The sequence below is a fragment of the Thalia democratica genome, chromosome 7 (assembly GCF_965202585.1).
Source record: "Thalia democratica chromosome 7, ktThaDemo2.hap1.1, whole genome shotgun sequence".
NCBI classification, from domain to species: Eukaryota; Metazoa; Chordata; class Thaliacea; order Salpida; family Salpidae; genus Thalia; species Thalia democratica.
Window position 1 is genome coordinate 20,887,530 of NC_139171.1, and position 26,689 is coordinate 20,914,218.

General features: G+C 27.1%; 1 protein-coding gene and 1 long non-coding RNA gene across 2 annotated transcripts; both read right to left on the reverse strand.

Annotated features, from left to right (window-relative positions):
* Nucleotides 1-335: 335 nt before the first annotated feature.
* Nucleotides 336-14,280, reverse strand: LOC145840955 (uncharacterized). The gene is made up of 5 exons (XR_014370126.1): nt 14,172-14,280; nt 13,878-14,018; nt 9,660-9,870; nt 4,217-4,330; nt 336-421 (listed from the first exon to the last, which is right to left on the reverse strand). It is a non-coding gene; the product is annotated as an uncharacterized LOC145840955 (long non-coding RNA).
* A 46-nt stretch (nt 14,281-14,326) lies between these two features.
* Nucleotides 14,327-23,371, reverse strand: LOC145840475 (mitochondrial inner membrane protein OXA1L-like). The gene is made up of 6 exons (XM_082947748.1): nt 23,248-23,371; nt 22,731-23,125; nt 19,182-19,296; nt 16,815-17,043; nt 15,315-15,477; nt 14,327-15,039 (listed from the first exon to the last, which is right to left on the reverse strand). The coding sequence occupies exons 2-6, from the start codon at nt 23,112-23,114 to the stop codon at nt 14,695-14,697; spliced, it is 1,236 nt and encodes a 411-aa protein (XP_082803874.1). The 5' UTR covers nt 23,115-23,125; nt 23,248-23,371; the 3' UTR covers nt 14,327-14,694.
* Between the last annotated feature and the right edge of the window lie 3,318 nt (nt 23,372-26,689).

Here is a 26,689-nt window from a genome sequence, read left to right on the forward strand (position 1 = left end):
GTTTTTCGGTTACTCCCACAACTTGATGTTGTTCCAAATGAGACTTTTGTTGTGAATATGCAAGGAGTCTGCTAGATTTTTAATGTTAATTTAGATTGCTTTGTTAAAGTTTTTGTTGCTTTTGTCATGAGTAATCTTTTATTAAATATTAAACAAAAAATCTAAATTTGAAATATGTTATAAATTTTAGAAATTATTTAAAGTTGCTTTCTAAACTAAACAAAAAGTAAACGGAAGTTTTAACTATTAAACAAATGCTCATTTAATTATTAGCTTTTAAACATGAGCAGAGATATTTATCTATGAAAATAATTGAATACCTCAACAATATGCATCCATGACGTAGTGAAGGTTATTTGTAAGATTTGTGACAGTTTGTAAAAAGAGACGAATATTCATATGATGCTGATTTATCGCGTATCTGTTAAATATGAGTTTTTTTTTATTTGTATCCTACTACTGGTTGATTTATTAAATGTTTGTAAAGAATTTTATCATGTTAAAATACTACGACTGAGTTAGATGAAAAGTAAAAAACAATTTTATTCGATAGATAGGTAAAAAAAGCTTCCAAACATTATATTGAAACCATTTAAGTTTTTCGAAGAGTATAATTATCTATGTGTAAGTAAATTGATAGAACAATGTATAACATTTATCGTGTTTATCTACACTGCAACTAAGAGTGGTAACTTTGACAAAAAAAACTAAAATTGAAATAGTTGCAAAATCAAATTGTTTTAGTATGAAAAAGAATTTACACGCGAGCAACGCATGTACCGCTAAGCAAAAACATCTGGCTGGCGTGCTACTAAGTATGATAAAGCGGGACACTAAATACTTCTATTGAAAAACTTTGATGACGCCTAGAATGGTGATTTGCGTTCGCCACAATGCAGTAGTTAAAATGAAACTTTCGATTCTCTTATGGGATTAAGACTCCTTTTACAAACTAGACTGATAACATATGTAAAAAGGAATTAGCATTTATGATTTTGTTTTTGAACACTAAACAGCTCAATGATTTGAAAACTTGTTGAATTAACGGTGTATAAATGTAAAATTTAAAGTTTTGCGCAAAAAAAAAGAGAAACATACAACTTTTTCACACCAAGTTTAAATTAGCATAAACTTATAAAACAAAACTTCTATTAACGTTGGTCTTATTTAGTAAAAATGACTATGATAGTTGAAACATTTAAATATTAAAACAACATCTTACTAATAATAACAATACGACTTAGTAAAAAGTAAATAAAAAACTATTGTAAATTTTAATTTGAGGCAAAACAAGTAAGCAAACATTATTAACAGATAGTTTATTTTGAATCAATAAATCAATCTTACTATATTAACTGTAACCAGTCTGTTTTTTTTTTGTAACCTATTAATTTTTTGACATTTCTAGATAATAACTAACGTTATTTTTTATAATTATAAATATTCTGCAAACATAGTGGTATATTTGAGTAGAGTTGGACAGCTCTTTGTTCGCAGTTGTTTACCATAATTACTGTAGACAAAAAAAACTACTTTAACTCAAAAAATAAAATAAGTAATAATCAAGCATTAGTACAAACGACAGTACGACTCAAGTAACAGATTATTGTATAATTTATTATACTTTATATCGGTTAAATACTGAACAATAAAACTTGAAGGCTGGTTGCATCACAAGTGACTTTATAAATATATATGAATAGTAACTAAGTGGTTGGTATTTTCTTTTGCAAGTCGAACAGCCTATAGCTTACAGTTTAACACATTAAAGTTTGAAAACCCATATTTTATCATCAGTGTTTAAGTATGAGATTGACCGTGAATTTAATTTTACAAAAAAAAATTAACTCTCTTACCATTATTTAAATTATTGCAAAATTATCATTAAATTACCAAAAATGCATATGCTTCTATCGAGTTTAAAAAAAACTTGTTAACTTCTGCATATGTTCTTTTTTATTTCTAACACACTTCTATGTTGTAGATATACAAAAGCACCACTGAGTATCAATAACATACTTTCATAAAATCGATACTAAAAAAATGAAGTTTGTTAGACGTGTAAGAGACGAAACTTTCCCAGAACTAAACATTATAATAAAGGTTTAATTTTGTTTTTACAAAAATTAACTACTTAAGTCACTTTGTAGTAGTTTAACAATTGGGGTGCATGACTATTCCAATTCCAACAATTCAAATTCTTAAAAAAAAATTTGAAAAGGTCACAACTAAATAAATAATGTATACTTGTCAAATATAGAAAATATATATGTAGGTCTTATTGATATCTAAAAGCCTTTTTTTTTGCAAAACATTAAATATTTTTTGAGATTTGGCTTAGATAATTTTAAAACTTAGTTATTTTTATTAATTTCAAAATATCTTTAAAATATTTATGATTGTGCAAAAAACAAAAAGTGGCCCGTAGACTTTTTAAGATCTACATTCGTATTTTTCATTTTTTTACATTTTTATTACTTTTCGAAATATAGTTTTTAAATATTTTTTGAGAATTTGAGATGTTCGATTTTGAATTGTCATGTGACCTAATAATTGAGCTTTACCCCACACATTATTAACAGAATTTTAAACCTTTACTATCTATATAAATAAAACTTAACTCAGCGTTTGTGATTTTTGATGTTCGCAAAATAAAAAGCTAAATGTATAATTATTTTGACTTATTTTAGATGCATATTTGAAAAATCAATTTATCACTGCTTTAAAAAACACTTATTTATATAAACTTTTAAACTTCACAAAATAAAACTAATCACTTTTTTGACACAAATATCTAAAAGCTGCTAATTGAAAACTTTTTTTTTAAACTACACTACTAAAAAATAACATTTTCAACTTAAGCAAATGAAAAAAAGTAAAGTATAAGGCTCAACTGAACACATTTACTGATAAAAAAGCTTGAATCATTAATAATCACAGTGTTAAGAACGAACTCGATATATATATGTGTGTAAAAAAATTAATCAATTTAAAAACAAAGAAAATTTCAGAGTTGTAATAACATTCCCGAGTCTTAAGAAAAATCAAAACTAGTCTGAAAACTTCAAATAATTTAAAAACACTTTAGAAATAGCCTAAAATTTAAAAAAATCATACTAGCTAGAGTATATAGTAACCCTTATTTTTTGTTTTAAAACCTGCTATGTTTGACATATTTACTGCTTGATGTGTTCAAATTTTAAAAGAATAATATGGATGCCACTTTGAAGTGGTTAAAATATTCGATTTGCCTAACATTGAATGCTAAAACCAAAACTTGAGTAGATATAAATGTGAAATGTGACTTGGTGTTTGTGATTTTTCTGTTTTTGTTAAGCTAAACTGCTTATAGAGCAAAGTTTTAAAATATGGAACGTACAGTTAAATAAAACTTCTAAATAAGAACGATGGTTAAATTTTAATCTAGACAATTGAATTATACAAATAAATACTTGACTTCTTTACTCGCAGTTTAAGTCAAAATAAAATTGTTTTACTTAACGTACTGCAAACAAACAACATGTTTTTTGAGCAACACTTTACCATAAACTCAATATCAATAAATAAATAGAAATGCGCATTGAACAACCTTAGTGTAGACAAAACCAAGTATTTTAAAGGCAATGTATAAACATACTTATATAAATACTTCTCACTTTTTATAAATATACAAAAGTATGCATAGTTGCAAGTTTGACCACAACTTTAATCAAATTAACACTTTCTTAAGATGAAGTTTCCATAAATCTAACGCTACTAAAAGTTATACTCTTCCGCTTACTATTTACCAGCATTAAACGCATGACAAATTAAGTTTGATGAACTGTAGGATTTGGGTCTTCAAAATAAATAGACTTAAAATTATAGCAAACTTTCTATCAAACAACACAAATATTTAAGTAAACATATTAACAACAAAATCAACATTTTAAATTTTCAAGAACGCATCATGTATTTAAAAAACAGTCTAGCATTTTTACTATAATGGAAAACCTCCACTTACATATATAATAATTTAACAATCCAATGATAATTATTAACCTTAAATTGTTTAAAGATGGAATTCAACAAAAAATTAACAGAAAAAACCTTGATTGTTTTGTACCAAAAGAATAAAAAACAGCCCAAGTGATAAAAGTACTAATACAAATATATCAACTAAACGAACCTTTACAAGTTTTTCAACACTAGAATCACTCTCATCATCAATACTTACTTATTGCAAGGTTCGGATCACGCCGACGTTTTGTTGTTTAGCGCCATCGAGTGATTGAAATAACAAGCTGAAAATGGATGGTACTTTCCGATGCTATCTAGTGATTGTTTGGTCCTGTGTTGGTAAGAAATCATTATTACTTTTTATTTAATATCAAACTAAATTTTTATATGGTGAATGGGAACAAAATTTCTAGGTTTTTTGCCAATAAACACACTTGTTTTTCGTATTTGAAAAACTAAAAAATAGTGCGTTCATGGGGCACAGGGTTTTTATTTTGTTATTTTAATTAATTAACTTGTTGTGATATTTTTGAAAATGATTTAAAACATTGTCCAAAAACTCTTTTGAATTTACAGAATGCATAACACAAATATCCTACTAAATAGAAAAATACTTGTCACTGTACGACAGCGATTCCTGAACCTTTAGAAATATTGTGCACATTTAACTATTTATGTGTATTTGAATTTATACAATATCGTATTTATAGTGTTTATCTTTATTAAAACTAAGGATGGTTTTGAACAAAAAACAAAAAAAAAAGATGCATAGTTAAGTTGTATTAGTATGTACAAGAAATTACTAGTGATGTACCGGACTCACTATCCGGGTCCGGGTCCGGCCGGATATTGCCATTTTTGTCTGATATCCGGATCCGGCCGGATTCTAAATTGAAAAAAAAGTCCGGATCCGGTTCCGGCCGGATTCTAATTTGAAAAAAAAAGTCCGGATCCGGTTCCGGCCGGACTCTAATTTGAAAAAATAGTCCGGATCTAGTTAGTAAAAAAGAGCATACTGAAAAGTATTTATTCAAAAATAAGCCCTGTGTAAATTAATAAGAGTCATTTTCGTCAGTTAAAATTAAACACCTACCGTGATTGGCTCATTTTGTACACGTGACTAATTTACATTTGTTTACATTTAAACTATGAAATAAACATTTCAGAAATGCAACTCTTTACATATGTTGTAAAATTGAAAACTTTTGAATGAATACTTGCATTATTTATTGTTTAAAGTTGAGCTCAGAGAATATTTAGAGTTAAAACGGTTGAATGTACGAGCCAATGAGAATCATATGACAAAATGTTTGAAACTAAATACTGATGCAACAAAACATCAGAACATGACAGGCAGTTTATATGTAAGCAGTTAGTTAGTTTGGTGTGCAGCTTGAAGCAACAAAATAACTTGAACTTTTTTGTGAATGCTTATTGTAAGTATTGTTTTGTTTTAAAGTGAATATTTCAACTGGTGTTTAATTGTTTAAATATTTAAGCCAGGTTTATAGTTTAACAGTTTATTAAATATTTTACAGTTTCTTGTTTACTAAAAGTTTTATTTAATTTTTACTTTGTTGTATTAAGTCTTTTGATATAGATTTAAATAGCTTCCAGTTTTTAAAGTGTTACCAAAGTAATTAATAATTCTGTATATGCTAGTATTTCTTGTTGTGTCTTATATAAAAGATTCATCACTCAAAACTTTCGTGTCTGATTATAGAAAGTAGTTTCAGTTAGAATTTAGTATTTGTTAGATATTAATTAAATAAGGTAGGATTTAATTATGATGGGTAGTACTAATAAGTTAAGTGTACCACAATCAATCCACAACTTTACTACCAAATTATCAACCTTTGCTAGCTGTTCTACTGATTATTAGATTAAAGTAATTTTTTCAGTTTTTAAAAACCTCGTTCTGACTCAGGCTTGTTTATATTCACTCTAGCTAGTTTTATTGACGTAAACAATGGTAAACCTGCTAGTTTGAAAATTTTTGGGAATTTTAAAATATAAAAATCTAAAAATCTAAAAATCTAAATTTATAAAATCTTGGACTGCCTCAGGCTAGTTTAGTTTTTATAAAAACTCAGGCTAGTTTTCTTTTAGATTTTGAATGAGTTTAAGCTGAAACAGTTTTCATTATTTTGTAATTTTCTAGTGTATTTTCTTCAAGAACTTAATTTCATATTTTTAATTGTAAATAACACCTAAATTTGTAAACCTTGTGGCTTGCTGTTCTACTTATTATTAGATTAAAGTTCTTTTTTTTTCAGTTTTTAAAAACCTCATTCTGACTTAGGCTAGTTAATACTAGTGATGTACCGGACTCACTATCCGGGTCCGGGTCCGGCCGGATATTGCCATTTTTGTCTGATATCCGGATCCGGCCGGATTCTAATTTGAAAAAAAAGTCCGGATCCGGTTCCGGCCGGACTCTAATTTGAAAAAATAGTCAGGGTCCGGTTCCGGCCGGATTCTAATTAAAAAAAAAAGTCCGGATCCGGGTCCGGCCGGACCCAAAATTGTGGGTCCGGTACATCACTAGAAATTACACACGAGCATATACGAATAAGGAGAGTAAAGCACTATCTGAAATTCAAAATATCTGTCGAGCATGCTACTAAGTATGATCAAGCGGGACACTAAACACTTCTAATACGATTGCCACAAATGTTTTGTATATTTCTTCCAAGTTTAAAAAAACAAGTTTTGATCCATTTTAGTATAGAATTAAACTAAAATAAAAAAAAAAAACTTTCTTAAATAGTATAACAAAATTGCAATAAAACAGTAAAGCTATTTTAAATATGAACTTTTGAATAAATAAATTAAATTGTACAAATAACTTTGTTATCTTTATGAAAGATTTCTATTATTTCATCGAAATTTTGTTACTTAACATGTAAAGTAGTTTGAAATTCAAAGGTTTTTTTATTTCTTAAATCCAAGGTTCTCCAGGTATTTTTTGCCTAATCTCTCAAGTTTTATGTTTTTGGCAATCCTGTTCTACAGATAAACCTAAGTGACAACTAAAATGGTTCAAGTTTTTAGTTTGATTCTAATCATATCGTTGGAGATCGGAGTAGTGTTTAAATGAAAGTATATGAAGCTTTTATCGGATTGACACTTGTTTCTTCCAAAAATTTGACAGTGAATATGTGTGAAGTTTAAGTAAACGTTTGTGATCATTCTTTTATTCGCAAGCTTAACGGCTCAGAGTCTAATTATTTAGAAACTGGAAGTCTATGTTGACTTAACAGTGTTTAAATATAAGATTCAAGTGATTTTGAAAAAAAGAACAGATAACAACTTAGTTTATAGCGTGGTAAACAACATCATACTAGTGTAAACAAAAATCAACAGTTTCAACTTGTCTCTAGTATTTTTTTTCGAAAGCACTTCACTACTTAAATAATATAACTTTTAAATATCACAATAACATAAAGTTTAAATCGCAAACAAAATAAATTTATTATTGGTCAGAATATTTTAAATAACTTTAAAATGATTAAAATATCCAAAGTTCATTAAATATTCAATAGTAGCAATAGTGTGTACCAATAAGAATTAAAACAATCAAAACAATTACTTTTTACTTGAGTACGAACTTTTTAGCTAAAAACTTTCAGTTAAAAATTCAATCGTTTTTTTTATTTAGACCCAGCTTTTTTTCTGAATACACAATTCACTCTTTAAATTTGCGTTCGCAAGCGAGATAGTTATGTACTTGCAACTTTGTAATGGTATAGTACAAAGAAATAAATATGAAATTACATTGCTATCAATGTAACTGGTCATTAATATGTATGTGAAATATAAGTTAGCGTTTGTGATTTTTATTGTTTGCAAACTATATAGGTTTAGAGTGTAGTATTTTGAAGATTAAAATACTATTGTTTAATCAATAATATTCAAATATAAAATCCAGCGTTAAATTCATTTTTACCTAGAAAATCACTTAACATTTTTTCTAATAGTTTAAGTTAACACCAAATTATCTTTTAAAATACAATTGATATATAGCTATGATCTAATTTAATGAAAGTTACATTATGATAATAAAATTTTTCAAACAGAGCGTGAAATAAAACAAATTTACATTGAAATTGAAACCAACTTTTTAACTAGCTAACTTCTGCACCTTTTTCTTTTTTCCTAACACACTTTACTGTTTCAGATACCAAAAAGCATTCTAAAGTATTCACAAAAGTATTAATATAAAATCACCAACGCCATAAACTTAAGTTTTCTGTGAAGCCTTCCACCAATGTACGCAAATAACTTTCTCAGACAAAGTTGGTTCAATAAAGAAAAAGAATAACCAGCGATTTAAAAAAACTAATAAAAATCAACATTTTAAGATAAAAGTTTACATAATTATTTTAATCATGATTTTCAAAACTTGTTGAAATGTTATTTAATAACTTGAAAACTAATCAAAAATAAGTCATCAGGACCAACAAAACTAATCAAATAACAAACAACAGTAGTTAAAAGCATCAAAATAGGTTAAAATGTTTTTTTTTTAATTTTAATTAATTCTTTCTAGTCTTTCTATAAATGCTGCCAAACTTATTTTAAATATTAAAAACTGTAAGTACCAAAGCATTTTGTGTTTAAGATGAAACATTTCTTTTACCAAACTTTTTTGCTAAAGACTAATTGAGAACGCACATATTACATGGTTGTTAGAAGTTTTTGTGAAGTTTCTTCCAGGTTTTCTGAATTTCATCCAAGTTTTCGAAAGTACAAGTTTTTGGATCTTTTTTAGTATAAAATTAAGTATAAAAAAAGTGTTTTAAAAGTAAAGCAACATTTGAAAAATACTCTAAAGCTACTTTTGAAAGTGTTAAAAAAAGAAAATACTGATAACAAAAAATAATTATCTTTATGGTATGTTTTTGTGTCAAATCAAAATCTCATTACTTTACAGGTAAAAACTTTTTTTCCAGGTTGATTAGTGATATTTGTATAAAACTATAAGTTTTTTTAATTTTCTGAAACTACAGATTTTTTAGCCTAAATTGTCAATGTCCTTGTTATTTTTAAGTTTGCAGGTCTTTTTGCAATACTGGTATTATAGAAACAAAGTATTCAAACTAAAGAGTATTGTATAATTGCCACTGTTTAGTGGTTTAAAATTAAACTCTATAAGTGATGATCTTGTTTTCAATTTAACTGGCTAATAATATATATGAAAATGTAACTCAGCATTTGTGGTTTTTTCGTTATTCGCAAACTACAAAGCATAAAATGCAATATTCAAAGTTTAAAAAACAATGTTAAACCAATTGTGTCTAAATATTTTATTAGGTATAAATTCAATACAACAAATTCAATTTACTTCGTTACTATCAGTTTGAGTTAATATCAACTCATAACTTGAAAAACAACTAATAAATATGGTCTTGTTGAGTAATTAATTATGATATTTTTCAAATGTGATTACAGTTACTAATACTATCTTAGTTTCAACAAAAAAAAACTTTTTGAACTTGCCCACTTCCGTCTTTTACTTATTTTTCTAACACGCCTCACTACTCGTGATGTACAACAGTATCTTAAGCATCACAACTATATATACATAGACTCTTTTTTGTGTTAAGCAACAGTGCAATCAAACAACACAAACTTATAAAATATATAAAAATACAAACCTCCTCATGTCTTCTACAAATTGTAAAATCGTCTCGTTATGCTTGAAGAGTTCGAAAGGTGTCCTGTCGTGTGTAGCGCCATGCGTACTTTACCGTCGCTCAATCAGTGACGTCATCAACTCCAGTATGACGTCATCGTCAGTTAACAACTTGGGTAATCCCCCAGCTTAAAGATGATCCGAAATAAAGTCTTGTCATTGTGATGCGGTGCCTATTGGATGATTTTTTTTGCACTAATTAAATAATTTGTTAATGAAAATTTTGTTTAGGCTGATAACAAATCAACAAACTGTTTTTTTTTTTTAATTTTAACCACTAGTTTTTATTACTTTAAAATTAGATGTAGTATACTATCTAATTATTAAACTAATTTTGTTCTACAACAATGATTATTATATCCTTAAAGTCTTTGCAAAATATATCTTAAATATGCATATATTTGTTGAAAAACCACAACCATATTTGATGTAGTTATTTAGAACCAAACTAATAGTGGCTATTTTTAACTTTCAGGGAAAAAAACATTTCACATAAAAATGTTGTATTATTTTTTTTAATATAAAAACTAAAAACACACTAGAGAGCAAATAAGAAATATCTGAACTTTTTAATTTAAAAATATCTTGTAAAAATAAAATAAAATTGAGCTTCTCAAATATAAACATTTTTAAATGTGCTCTTTAATTTTAGTACACAGCAGGCACGTAGCTTAGTACATTTCTGCAATTATGCTAAAACGTATACTTTTATGCAAAAAAAAAAATACTTTTTTTCAAGTATTCAGCATACAAAAGCCCTGCTTTCTTAGCTTTTAGTATTCATTTATACTTAGTTTAGCACTCCTTAGAGTTAATTTTGACATGTATTTACTATTTAGCTCTTTGAGTTTCGTAAAAACTGAACGAATTAAATACATCTAAGTTGTATACATTTAGCTCATTTAGATTTCATTTGTCATAAAGCTGCGTTGCAAAATTGATTCTAATAAAAGATGTAGCTTTTTCTTCAAAAATTAAAGTCATACAACTTTATGTTCCTAAAATTTGCATAACTAAATGCTTTTTCTATTGACTACGTTAAATGTTAAATTTTCGAAAAATTCTACAAAAACTACGAAAGTTGTACAGTTACTGTTTTTGAGTAATATTGTGATTTTCTTTTACATTTCTTATACTTATTTTCAATGAAAGTTTTACGGGTTTACACAAGTGGCATAACATAGAGAATCATAGGGGATGTGGAGAAACATAAATTGCCTTGTACAGTTATCACTCTTACTTCAACATTATATTCATTTTTGAAGTATTAACACAACTACATACTTTATTTTCAATTCAATAAGATTAGAGGTAGTTTAAATTGCTCTGTTCCCGCTAGAAAGTTATCACACGTCATTTCAGATGTATCATTTTTTTGCAGATTCGTAAACTTTTAAGCTAGCTACGTCCCTGGTACACAGTAGTGCTTATCAAAATATTATTTTTCTAAGAATGTTTTTAAATTAAGCTGCTCACGAAAGACTTTACCTGACAAATTTGGTCCAACGGATATAAAGGTTACCGAGTTTTTCGACAAGACATAGTTGCAAAAAAAATTAATATATTGTTAAAATAAACTACCTTTTTGCACAATTTCCATACATCAAGCTCTCTGTACATGCCACTTTTTCGTGGGTTTAAATTTAGAGGTAAACAACAAGGATGTGAATTTTTTCAATTGGGCATCTGTATATATGTGAAATGTAACTTAGCGTTTGTGGTTTTTATTTATCGCGAACTGAACCGCTACCAGCGTTATATTTTGAAAATTAACTGTACCAAATTAATATAAAATAAATTCTAAGAATTTAGTTTAATTAAACTTTACAACAAAAAAAAACTAACAATCAACTTTTTTGTTATAAAATTAATTAATATACTAAACAATATTAGATAACATCAGCTTATCTTGAAAAAATTTAACTAATATATAATATCTTATTTAAAAAACTTTGATTATGAATGTTTTTTAAAGATGATTACAATATATAATGTTATTTAGTAACAACACTACAACTGACTTAGATGTAAAAAACATATTTTTATGAATATTTTTAATGACTATTAAATAGCATTGTTATCGAAATAAGAATACTACGATTTACTTGATGTAAGCAAAATATAATTATTATGATGAGTGTAACAAGCTTAATAACATATCAACAATTTTTTTCTACCTTAATTCAAAAAAAACGACTTAACTTCAAGTTAACTTAATAACTTTTAAAAGGTTTTCAGCGTTCTTTAATTACAAAACTTTTTTTGGGAATTTCATATTAAAAAAAATAAAACAACTAAAAAACTAAAAATATTTGTTATAAAGAAAATCAAATGAATATTAATGTTAATTTTGATATGTTACTTCAATTAAAATCTACTTTGTACCTGAACTAGTTACATGACAATTCAAAATCGGCCATTTCAAATTATTAAAAAAATTTCAGAAAGACTATATCTCAAAAATAAATATAAATTTGATAAAAACAAAAACTACATATGTAGATATTATCACTATCTACAAGCAACTTTTTCTTTTTGCAAAATATTAAATACTTTTCAAAATATTTTAAACATATTAAAAATAACTTTGTTTTTTTTGTTTAAATTAACCATGTCTCAAAAAATATTTAATGTTTTCAAAAAACCAAAAAATGGCTTCTAGATATTAATATGACCTACATGTTTATTTTTTATATTTGACAAATATACATAACTTTTTTAATCTTTGACCTTTCAGTTTTTTTTTAAGAATTTGAATTGTCGGAATTTGAATTGTTGTGCACCCACCAGAACTGTATTATAAACTTAAAATTTCACTAACTTTATACTATACTATGCAGTTTAATTTTTCCAAAACCTATAGAAAAAACACACCGGTTATTCTAAAATTTCAGTACTAGAAACTAATAAACTTACATAATTTACATTACACTTTACATATAACTAAATGAGAACTAGTAAGCAAACATATATTTTTGTCTGAAATGTACGAACTTAACTAGCAAAAGTATCTGATTTGCTACATTTTAAAGGTTTAAAACTTTACAAAAAAAGTAGAGTTTATAATAATAAATGTTTTAAAACATGCTTTTCAAAGTAATTCGAAACCACCAGATCTGTGAGTTTTTTTACCGACAAAAATGACTCTCTTACTACAATAATTGACCATCCCTTAAAAATGACCGAATTGTAGAAAATAAAAAGATAGTTTGTTTTATTGATACTATTTTGATAAAAATGTCTTTTTTTTCCTTTTATACAATTTAATTGAAGACTATCTAGGAAAATACTTATTAAATGTGATTATTTTGAGTACTCGAACTAAAGACTTGTTTATTTGCCACTAAGTAGTGGTTCAAATATTGACACTTCGGTACAATTAAACAACTAATAACTATTTATGCTGTTGCACATTTATTTGTATGTAAAATGTAATTAAGTGTTTGTGATTTTTCTTATTGTTTGCAGACTAATCGGCTCAGAGATATTTTAGAAATTTAAATACTAATTTAAAATTTTAGTACTTAAATATAAGAATTAAACTGTACGAAAACTAAGTTTTTTAAATAAAATCAACTATCTTCTTTAGTAGTATAAATTAATACCAGACTATACTACGAAAAAATATTACTAATAGGAACGGCTTGTTGAAGAAATACTGATTATGATAACAACTTTTCATGATGAAGTATCATAACGATTTTAATAATAATATACAAACCACAGAACGAGCTTTATTTTTATTTAATTTTAAGCATTACTCACAACACATCAAATCAACTATTTACATAAATATATAAAAATTTCAAGCCTAATAAAATACATTCACTTGAAAATTTCTTTAAGTAACATTTAACAAACCTTAACAATAAAAATCATGGTTTGATGAGTTTTAATTGTTAGAGAAACAAAGCAAATTTTATTAATACCAATATTAACAACAAGACCAACTTTTTAATTTTTCGACTAGCAGAGTTATGAATATCTAGTAACCACTGTAACTAGATTCTAACAAAAATCAATACTTTTTATACAATAGTATCCTCAAGAATCACATAAGATAACAAAAAGGAGCTTTATTCAAGTAGTAATAGAAATACTTAATATTAACAACAGAACTAACTTTTGTAACACCAAAAAAAAGTTGTCAAGTTATCTTGTAGAATTATTTAAAACTAACATGTCATACAACAGAACCAATCTTCTCATTTTTTCATCATTCTCACTACATGCTATCATATTTGTATTGTGTAGCACCACCAAGTGATCACATTTGTAGAGTTCAGACGACATCAAGGTGACCCTGTCCAATCAAGCATACCTTAGAACAATAATTAGTGTACCAATTTTTATAAGAACAAAAGTTTAACAAGTATTCAAGTATACCCGACTATGATAATAAGTATAAGTAATATAGTTATTACTATATTAATAAAACTTTACTGTTAAGTATATTAATAAAAAGATTTTAAACCTCGTCATCCTACTTGAATGCCTGTCGCCAACTAAATATGTGATACATTGCACTTCACCATAAACTCTGCATTGCATATACACCTGCTTGATACTTCTAAACCGTTAACTAGTAAGGCGTCCAAATCATCCATTTGTTTGTTTATTTAATTTTAACTGGAAAAAATCAAAAGCATAATAATTTGCATCACTGATAGCTTGCTTAATAATTGTAAATTTACTAAAAAGTATTAGAATACTGGTAATTTAATTTAGTACCTATTTTTGTTCTATATCAATGCAAGTTGTTGAATTAGATCCTTTAAATTTACTAGTTTGAAAATGTTATAAAAATAAAATATGTGTACAATTACTATTCAACCTTATCATAAAAGGGAGTTAAGCAATTGTCAAAGTCGTTTTTACAAATAAAAAAAACTGTTTTAAGTTAAAATATACAGTCATAAAAAATCAACAAAAAAAAATAATAGCCTAAAACACATTTCATAAAAAAAGTCCTCAAATAAAGTCTCCTCAATAGCCCCTCAAATCTGCACTGTCTTGGTCTTCATCTTCTCCGGCACGTGCTTCATCACGTTGTTCCCGTACTTGTTCTCATTGACGTCATAGTCGAAATCGCTCTTGTGCGACGTCATGAAAGCCTCGGTGCCTATGACGTAGGTCCTGGGCGGGTCGCTCCTCAGCTCCTTTCTCCTCCTCTTCTCCTCGTCCTTCACCCTCCGCCTGATCATCTTCTGCTCCGTGCGGCGCTTCGCCTTGATCTTGGACTCCTCCATCTTGGCGGCGAAGAAGCCCTTCTTTTCTCCTGTTTGCTGGGCGGTTGAGGTTTCCGCTTGGTCGGCTAAAATTTGCGCGGGCGGGATTCTTTTCTGTCGTGAAAGATTTAACATTATGATTAAATTTGTAATGTGTTATAAAATACGGCTGTATTTGAGGTTTTGCAGAACTATTTATTGTTGCTTTCAGATAGTTTAACTATTAGGAAAAAATTCAGAGGCTACAAATTAATGGCTAAAAATTGGATATAATTCAAAGTGAAATTAATTAAATTTAACAAGTTTTTAATCAAAAAGTAAATATATCAATAGATTTGCACAAGCTTTCACACACAGGTAAACTCAAAACAATCAAAGTTGCAACTAACGGGCATGTTTAATACTTCTTGCACTTTTGGGTTGAGCATGAGCACGCACAACCCGGATGTGATTGAGCTGTTGACTATCATGTATATTTGCACCGCCCCACTCACACTCCCCATCACCAGCGGGAAGAACACCATCGGCGCTAGAGGCACGTATTTCGCCAAGCTGTTAGTGTGGTAAGTTTTATAAGTAATATGTTGCTCATGATTCATACATACATCAAATGACAAAACAATTTATCATGAGTTATTATTATATAAACATAGTTCGCAATGCTGTTGAGTTGTTGTAAGTATTAAGTGGTTCGTCATTGAAATATAATAAATTGAATTATTATTTTACTATATCAATGACGGGACACGTTCAGAATCCACCCAATTTATTTTTCATTTTTTAATTTTTATAAACATTATGTGGTTTGCCATTGAAATAGTAAAATAACTTGTCATGAATCAACCAAACCATACTGGTAATGTGTTAAGCAGCTTGAGTCAACAGCTTGTTGGTTGTTTGTTGATAAATTATTTTAAAACATAACAAGATAATTTGAATATAATTAACTACTTATTACAAAAACTGCTGTTAACTTCAAATGCTTTAAAATATTTTTGTTATTAGTTCTATTATTAAAGGTTATTTAAAATCAGAATTTTTGTTACTAAAATCAATTGTGAAAATTTACAAATAGTTTAAAAAGGATTATTATTATATGTTTTCATTTTTGGAAAACAAATAAAGAGATCTCAAGATATTTGAGGAGAAAGAATATATTAATTCTTTGGAGACTTTTTAATCTATTTTATAACTTTTTTTTTTTTAAGCACTGACGAGGTTTTGACCAAAACCTATTTGCATAACAAAGTCTTGAAAGAATAAATAAAGAAGTTATTAAATTAACTTCCCTACAAGCATTCTAAAGTTATTTATTGTAAGGGTATAAAGTAATTTTATTTAATATTCAAAGTGACCAGGTCAATCTATATTTCAACAAAACTCAGCCTGATAAAAAATCTGACCTAGGGTACCCAAACTAATTTCAACAGTTTACCACTTTTCAGAAGTTTAAAAAAACAATGACCCCTTTAGTGGTAATTTACCATTTACTTTTTTGTCCCTATACTATTTATTCTCCCCAAGGATGCTATATCACTTCTTTTAGGAAACCCATATCTAGCCTGAGTTTAAGAGAAAAATAAAAAATACAAGTAAGAGAATGAAGCTAAACAAATGTATAAGATCTTGGATGCTTAAAAGCAATCAGACCAATTACAAAAAGACTTATTATGTATTCACATGAAAATACATGACTTTCAAGAAAAAAAAAACTTTAACGCAACTTTAACTGCCTTGTTTAAAGAATAACCTAAGATTCTTGAAAAATTCAAAACAGTCTGATTTTAATTATATGAAATTTTATCATTGTAGTTTAATATATTAGGAATTGTTATAACGAACTAGTATCTAAATAAAAAATATAAACTAATATACAACCAACAACTAACTTGGCGTATTGCGGTGGTATAGCACTACCAAACTTCATTCCCATGTATACACCCAACCCCACAACGCCCCCAGTCGTCAATGGCAACACCCGGTAGGGGTCGCAAGCGCACAAGGAATCCAACCACAGGAAAGCAGAGTGCTCCAAAGTGGGAAGCGGGACGTTGGCCATGTTCCTCAACGCGAAGAAGCAGGAAGTGAAAGTTCCCGCCATCACTACCATCGGGTACACTGGAAAGTAAATTTATAATTTTTTTAAAGCAAATATAAAACAATCTGAATTGAAAAATATACGAAAATTAAATAAAGATGGTAAGGCCAATTGATGCAATTAGCAGAAAGCTTTTTTGGTACCTTGGGGTGAAGTTTTATTTTTACATGATTTATTATATAACTAGAATGCTGAGAGCTCCAATGTGGGTAGTGGAATATTGGCCACTGTGGGTTGGTTGGAAATAAGTACATAAATCTACACACAAACAAAATAAAGATAGCATGGTCGATTGGTGCAGTCGTAAAATAAAGTTGTTACTATTATAGGACAAACTGTGGTTTGTTATAATAAAAAATGGTAGAAAATTACTAAATAAATTGACTGTCTACATTGAAGTTTATAAAGAAGTTAAATAAAGATAGTGTGCCTCACTACTTATAGCTACACTGGTGGATTGGTAAAATGGTATATGTTTCTAAAAAAACTAAAACTAAATTAAAAACTAGATAAAGATATAATGGCCAGCTGATGCAATTGTCTTTCAATACTTTCAAAAACTGGAAAAATAATTCCTTCAACCAGCAGAAAATTTATTTTAACTCATTTGCTAAAATAATATTCATATGAGTTATCATGATTCGAACCAAACCACAAGAAGGCTGATGATTACATATAAGAATTATACAATTTGTATAAAAAAGCATACAAAAATTAAATAAATAAATAGTACAAAAAAGATACTTAAACTTCAAACTTATCAGTGCTGTTATCTAAAAACTAATGTTGGCTGCACAGGTGTGAAGTATTATCTAAATATTTACAGATAACTAACTAAATTAGTTTTAAAAAATTTTATCATTATGCAGAATTTATCATAAACAATTAAACTCATTTCAGTAGTTGCAAGCTTATTTAGACAAAGCTTACTCGATGTGGATAGGGGTGAAAACAAATGCAGACATCTAAAATAAACTAAAAACTGCTAAAATTGTTTATCATCACAACTATAAAATTTTAGAGATAATAACTCATAACCTAATTCTAATGATCGAATATATTACGTCTATACAATACTAAGTCATTAGCATACAAAAATTGTTTAATACTTAATTTTCAAACTTCGAGCCACATACCCTTAATTTTCATAAACTTGTTTTATTAAAAATTTTCTGTCGTGTTTGCTAAAAAACTAGTTACCATCATTTCTAACAGAATAACTTGTCATTTATAGTTGGGCCAGTCTTAACTTTATCATGTTTTAAAGAATACTAATCTGTCAAATAACTTTTTGATGCGTTTATTGCAGAGGTGGCTGAAACAGATTATGCTATCTGGTAAAAATGACAGAGTCAAATTGTTGACTATCTTTCTAAATTTTTAATATACCAGTATCATGTGTATTTATGCATGATTTTTCAAACGTTTAAAACAAAATTATTAACAGCTTTCTGTAAACTCCAGGGTTGCCCTTTTCGAGGTAAAAAGCCAGCTTGAGTGTGAAAACTAGCCTAAATTTATGAATAACTTGATTAAGTTATCATATGAGCTACCCACCAGAAAAATTTTCTATTAATCAAGATTAAATACTGAAAATACCAAACTAATAAAATGAGAATTTTGAAAATATTTTTAGTAATGAAAATTAGGTCAACATAATTATCTAAGATTTAAACAAACATCCGAACCAGCCTGAATTAAATAAAAAAATCGAATAAGTTTGTGTAACCCAGAAATTTTCAAAAATTCACACTAGCCTTAGTTAGTCTGAGTAGCCTTGTAGTGTGGCAACCCATGGAACTTTTTTAGAGTTAAGTTGTTTGGTTAAAGTTATAAGTTATACTAATAAATTTGTTTAATCAAAGTATTCAAGTAAAACATTTTTTTTTTCATTTAAAAATTTACTACAAACAAAAGCAAACAGCTTAAAATTACCTTTTTTAAATCATATACATTTAATAAAGATTCTTAAATTTACTGTTAGTATACTCTTTTGGTCTTTTATTTTACATAGGAACGTAATCATTTACAATATGTACATATTGTCATAAGTATTCAGCAAGAGAGTTTTTTAAAAATTTAACTCAAAGCTTCCATACAACTTTTGTACAAAATTTGTTGTTACAGGTGTTTTATTAAAGCAATAATTCCAACTAACTGTGCCATGGCGCTGTTTTAGTTTCTTTGATGTGGTTGAAGTACGCTCTTGCAGTGTGAGCTTTCTCAGCAAAGTTGCCCGACATGTTTGCCTCTGACATTGCTTGCTGTAACTCCTGTTGTGTGATAATAATATAATTAATTTATTTTACATTACAGTACACATAGACACACATAAACGTTTTAAATGTGGCTTGTGGAGTGAATACTTGTTGAACTTGAAACAATCTAATTCAAAAACAGTGTATTAATTCCTTAAGTGTTTATAATTTGTAAACTGAAATACATTAGTATTATGTTATTTAATTTGTATTTACCTTTTTTGAAAATTTATAACTAAATTTATAGTTCTATCTAATTTTGATTGAAAAGACTTTAGTGTTAATAATACTAGTGAAACACTATAAGTTTAAAGTTTGTCGAGCACAGAAAGTTTTTAACTTAAAACTTAAATAAAACATTAATTTTAATTTTTTTTTCTCATTTTTTAAGTATATCCTAAGTGTAAAAGTTTTTTTTTTGTTACTATATCACTAAAAAGCATTTTTATTTTACTTCTTAAAATAACTTTTCAAACCAATAAGCGATTCAAAACTTTTATTCCACATGCTTCAAATTGTAAAAAAAAACAAGATTTATGTGATAACTTCCAAACATGGTTTATTTATAAAAAACAAACAGGTTTTACTAATGCATTATAATGTTTAAAAACTTATAAATTTTATACCACAACCGAAACTCACTTGAAAATCAAATTTAATAAAATTAACAGTTAGCTGTAGTATTGTATAAATAAAATATATATATATAAATACTACACAAAACAGCTTTTTAAAACTTTATATTTTTCAACTTACGTTTATTAACCTCTTAGTAACATTGAACAATATTTTATTATTTCTGAATAAGTTACAAAGGTTTAAAACAAAATAAAAATTTGAAAAATTATTAATTATTACGATAAACTGTTTCGGTTAAAACTGTTATTTAAATAAAAGATTGCTGAGAAAATAAACTAATACAACTATTTAAATATAATTAGTCAACATTATTTATTCAGGGTAGCCAGGGAAATTTTGAAAAATTTTTTCCAGGTTTTCAGAATTTCTTCCAGGAATTTTAAGAAAAAGTCTTTATGCCAGTTTTATCAAAAAATTAAATTTAAGGTAAAAAACTGACTATATAGTATAACAACAGTGAAAATATACTGTAGAACTACTATAAAAAAGTTTTTTTAATAAAATAATTTAAAAATATATATATATGTATCTGTATATACAGTAACCTCTCGCTTATTTACGCACATTGTGTCCACAGAAAAAGTGCGTAAAGATATGAGAGATCGTAAAGAAACGAGAGGTACCAAATATACTCACTAAAATGGCTGTTTTATAATATTGCTTCTAGTTAAAAGCAGACTGGGCACTTTCCCACTTTTAACAATTTGTTTACTTTATTTATAAATATGAAAACAACAGATATAACTATACATATATTAAAAAAAGAATTTGAATTTCTATAAAAATAATGATACGAGTAGAAATAGCTTTACTATTTTAATAATAAGTAGAAATTATCTTTATTTATATGTGACTTTTCTATTCTACTTAGCAAATTCAATTTATAATTAAGAATTTCTTTACAATTATAAAATGGTGTTTATTAATATATAATGCAAGACTGCTGTATTACTTCTTGTGTTTTAAACTCATTATTTCATTATACTTTCATTATTAAAAACAGTCATGTTTATTTCAGAATTTTGATTTAATCTTTTATTGTTTACAAAATTTCTGATATACTGAGGTATAACCAAATGTTTATCAATTAGTCAAGGAACATAAATTTACAAAGTCTAAAGATATAGAGAGGCGTGTTAGCATTCAAAAACATATTTAAATCAAAAATATACATTAAACCTAGTTTGTGCAGTATTAAAAAAAAATAAAATTTATATTTTCTGAATTTTATAGAATTTTTAAATGCGTAACCAAACGAGAGTGCGTAACGTCACGAGTGCGTAAAGATCCGAGAGGTTACTGTAATTCAAAATTCATTACTTTATATATACAGTACTTAAAAATTCAAGGCTTTTCCAGATTTTTGTTGGAAGTTCGATGTTTTTCAGGTTTTTTTCAAAATTTCTCAAATCACAGGCTTTTTTTTACCTAAATTGTAAAATTCAAGGTTTTTTTCAAGATTTTTGGCAACCCTGTTTATCAGAAAAAACATACTATCAAACAACAATTCTTTTACAAAAAACTAATATGCGAAAAGTAAAAGAAAAAATTGAAAACAAAGTTAAATCATAACTAATAGTTTATAATATCATACAATGGGCACAAACATGTTTGCTGAAATGACTCAAGTATTGAAAGATGCAATATTCAAAACAATTTAAAAAAACTATAATTAAATAAACCTTTAAAACTAGCTCTAGTTTAAATACAAATAAATTAGTAACAAATTTAAACAGTTATAATTTTATTTTTAAACTTCAGAAACTAAAAAAAGATTAAGAAATTACATTTACAGTAAATTAAGAATTGAACTCAATTTTATTTCAATACCATATAATGGCACTAAATATAACTTTAAATTGAAGACCAGTTTTACTGAAGTTTTTAGTACTAACTTAGAGCCATAAGACAGGTAAAACTGTTTATTTTTAACAACTTGGTCTCAATTTTCAGATTGTTTAACAAGCTAACACATGCTTCCTATCATTTTTAAAAATACTAAAAAACTTTTGAGATATAACAGATCAAAGCTGAATAGATCAATAAATACTTTATGAAGAGGTAAACATAAATTTAAAAAAAAACAGTATTAATGAAACTGAGTTTACAGATTTAAAGCACTTATTTAAATTTATCTCAAAATAGTCTTTGTTATTTAGTTAGCATTGTATAACAAACCTTTTTAATTTTTCATTTTTTATATCTTTTCTGTCATATATTGCTTTTTTGATTGTTTTTTAAATATTAAAACACAATTTTTAACAATTATGAAAGTAACATTTACTAAAACTTTGATGGCTTATGAACAAAACTTATAAAAACTTTTACTGGTTTGATAAAATGTCTCAGAAAATTAGCAATGAAAATTCTACCCTCCCTATGTTTGTATAGGAAAACTTAAGTTTTACAAAACATTATAAAATCTAGCATACAACGATAATATTTTAAGCTTATTAGATCAATGTCAGTTATTAAAAATGGAAACTCTACAACCTTAAAACTTAATTTATACACTAAAAGTAACAACAGACCAGATATTATGTAAAAAATCAAGCAAAAACTCACGCTTGTCTTTGCAAATGAAAAGGTCAAAAATTGACAACAATATTAATCCATCTTGAAAATTTGATAAGATACAGTGGTAGTTAAAAATCACAGCAGATCTTTTTTAATTTTTAAAGCATTACTATCCTGAGACTGAATGAAAATTTCAATAACAGCCTATATTTCTTTAAGAAACTCCAAATAGGCTTACTGTGTGGCAACACTGTAATTTACATCTAGAATAAAAGAAATATGTTTAAACTCACACTAGTTTTTGAACCGTGGTTGCTCATCCTCGTTGTGTACTTCCTGCTGTTGACAAATATGGGGAAGGTAACCGCTCTCATGGCAACCGTTGCCAGGGTGATGGTCGCCCACCAGGGCAGTCCAGTTGTGGTGTGAAGTGTCTCAAACAGCCCCTCCACAAAGTTGTAGGGCATCCAGCCGTCAGCCAGTCCAAGTTCCACAAAAGGGGGATCTACCACACTTGATACTTTGTCAGTGATTTCTGCCACTGGTAGCTTGTCTTCAGTTGAACTAAACCTGATCGAGTGAAGTAAGCAAGATGCTGGTTTCTTATTGGATAATAAAGCTTGGTTGCTATTCAGTGTGGCTCTCACCAGCCTGCTGGCTCCAATAAACCTGCTCATATTTTTACGTCCTGTGAAAGTTATAATTTTACTTTATTTTTTAAAAATTATGAAAATTTTTAAACAGCATGATTTAGTTTGACATTAAACAGGATGCTTTATAAACAAAGCAGAGCATATAAAATAAACAAACCACAAATTTTACATACATTTTGGATTTTGTTCTTAGTATTCTGACAAGATTTTGATGCATAGCCATTAAATCTGAAACATATAAAAAGTTTGTGCTTGTTAATAAATGTAAGTATGAAAACTTTTCTATTTTTTCTGTTATAAGAAATCTGTCTGAACATTAGTACTTAGTCTTCTACTGTAGTTCAACTTTTCTAGCTGTGAAAAAACTAAACTTACTGCCACAACTATTGTTATTATTTATCCAGTTTTTAAAAAAATCCTATTTAAACCAAATTATTAGTAAATAGTCTTCATAAAGATTTTTTAAAGTTGGCCAAGCAAATTTCAGTAATTTAAGGGCCATTAGTTGCAAATGTAAGTTCATTAATTTAAGGGCCAGAGAGGGGAGTGATTAAAAAAGAGGCCACAGAAGGCTATAAAGCTATAATTTAAAACTTAAGTAATGAACTGTTGCAACTACTTGCTTTATTCATCGTTGAATGCTGAGTATTTAAGAGAATATATAGAGCTTGCTGCAGTTACTTGCAGCTAAACAGCAATGACCATATATTGAAGTTAACTGTTTAAGCACCCAAATAAGCCAATGAGAAACAATGGTTAATTACTAAAGAAAGAATTCATGAAAAACATAACAAAATACATTTTTATGTATGTAGTTAGTGTATTTGTGTGCAGCTGAAAGAAGTAACTACTGAAAACATTTTAAATTAAACAATTAAGCTCATAATTGTAAATATTGTATAGATACAAATTTAATATTTAAACTAGTGTTTAATTGTTTAAATGTTTGAGCTAGACATGTTTAATAGTTTATTAAGCCTTTTATAGTTTATTGCTCACTAAAAGTTTTTAATTCAATTTTTAGTGATTGGTTTAAGTCTTTCAAAACAGATTTAAATAGTTACCAGTTATTTAGTGTTTTATAACTTACTGCACTAAAACTTGGTTTATTTTTAAGTTGCAAGTTTTTCAAGTCAATTATAAAAGTTTTAAAAGTAAATTTTATTTTTGAAATATTAAGCTTGTATTGTTTTGTGGTTCTTTATATGATAGAATCATTGCTGAAACTGTCTTGTCTAATTATATAAAGTAGTCTAGAGTATCTTTAAGTATTAATAGATAAAATTCACTGACAAGTTATAAGTAGCACAAAAAGATTTTACATTTATTATTTTCAACTTAAGTAATATAAATAAAAAGCAGCTTGCAGAGGGTCCTAAGCATAAACGTGCTAGAAAGTCATCCATCTGCAGGAAAAGTATAAGCAAAAAGGTCAGGTTGACAATCTTCCCACAGACAGTCAACCAGACCCAACTGAGACTTTGGATGTAGGCCCACCAACATCCATAGTTCACACTAACACAAAATATTCTGGAATTTATGTTAACTTGTATAAGTCTTATAAACTGGGTATAAGCAGAGCTGAATTATTCTTGATTAACGTTATTTTTAGAAAATCAAGTATAATAGTGTAGTTTTATCTTTAGTGAGATTAAACTGGTATGCAGTATTTTTTTTAATAAATTTCAAGTGCTATATCTACTTAAGGAGATAAAATCTCTTTAAAAAAATTGGGAAAACATCATATAGCTTTTTTTTGTTTGGTTAATTATATCATATGTGAGCTTTAATAATTTCTTGTATAATTTTTCAAAGTGTTTATTATGATTATTTTTTAGCTGGCCATAGGGGGGTTAGCCATGTTTTTTACAAGTTGATCTTGTTTTATAGAAATTTTCTAAGCTTTAAGACACTTTTTATGGTTTTAAAAAATTCGAATTATTTTTTGAGATATGACCAGTCAAAGTTGGGCCGCTAATAGGTTCCCTATGGGAAGGGAAAACTAAAACAGCAAAAATAGACTATTTTGTTTAAAATCTATCTCCTACATTTTTTAAGCAATCTTCTTAAACTTTTTACAGTCTAATTTTTATACAATAACAAAAAAAAATGTTACTTGTGAATTTAAATAATGTTAAGTGAAATATTAAAAAAAAAAATACATTTTTTTTTTAATTTTTGTCATATTTTTTTTCTCATAGTTATCAAAATTCATAAGTAATGTTTTTTTTATAATGTAAGGAACATTTCCTGAAAATTTGACAAAGATTGCTTGAAAAATGAAGGAGGAGATAGATTTTTAATGATTTTTAAAATTTCTGAGAAAATGACCCCAAAAAATTTGTGGTCCATACATTTGTATCGGAAACTTTTTACAAAAAATTAAATACCTCAAAAATAAAATGATATTTTTGAATTCTATAAAAACTGGCTTATAGTTTGTAACTAAAGCTTGCATATAAAAGCCAAAGTTAATTTTTGTAAAAAAATTCCTTAATGGATTAGGGTTGTATATCCTTTTTCTAAACTTTAGTCTTATTTTTAGCAAAATAAACTAAACTACCAGTTGTTTTTCACCATTTACAAAAATTCAAAGTACTTTTGAGATATAAGCCATAAAAGTTAGAGAGTCCAAAAGATTTTGCATTGGAGGCTTCAATCAATTAAGCAAACAGACAGTTCAATAAAAAATCAATTTCCTACTTCAGTTTTTGAGAAATTGTTTTAAAACTTTTTTACAGTATTTTTTAATAAATTTCAAACAGCTTTTAGAAAACAAATTTCTTTTTTTTTACATTTTTTATAAAACATAAAGAAAAAAAAGTTTTCTTTTTCAATTTTATTTTTTTAAACTGCTTGCTGAAACTTGTTTATAGTATCTAAAACAGCATTTTGTAAAAATTATAAGTGAATTACTTTAAAAACAAAGGAGGAGATAAGTTTCAATGAACATTTAAAAGTTTTGAAAATATTAGCCATATTTCCAAACAGAATGTTTTTCCAAACAGTTGTATATGATATTTTTTATCTAAGTTTGAAACAATTACTATCTGAGATTTTAAGATTGTAGTAAGACATATCAACAGAAATATATTAAATATGTATTAAATATTCACCAACGACTTACAAGAACACATACTAAACTTTTATAGACATTATTTAAAAATACATTGTTCCACACAAATATTTTCCACTTACATCAAATGATAATACTTTATAAAAGCATTTAAAAATTTTTTAATGTGTCAACTACTAAATGTTCAACTCAGATAGTTTTCAATGTTGTCATTTGGACCCCTACACTACCAAAACAAATATTAGTTTAATTAAATGCAAAATATGTTTTTAAGTTAAATAAATGGTAGCCTATAAGAATAAATAGTTTAACTTATCTAGCATAATTAATAATTCTACAAACAATGTCTTGTTCATTTGTTGCTTTACATCAGGATTTCCCAAACCTTTTTTTTCAAATGGCCCTCTTAAAAGAAATTAAAAAAGCTATTGCTCCTTCCAACAACACTACTCAAAAAACTACCATTTAGAACACCTAAGACTTTATTTTTGCTCTTAATCTGTAACTCAAGAATGTCTAAAGT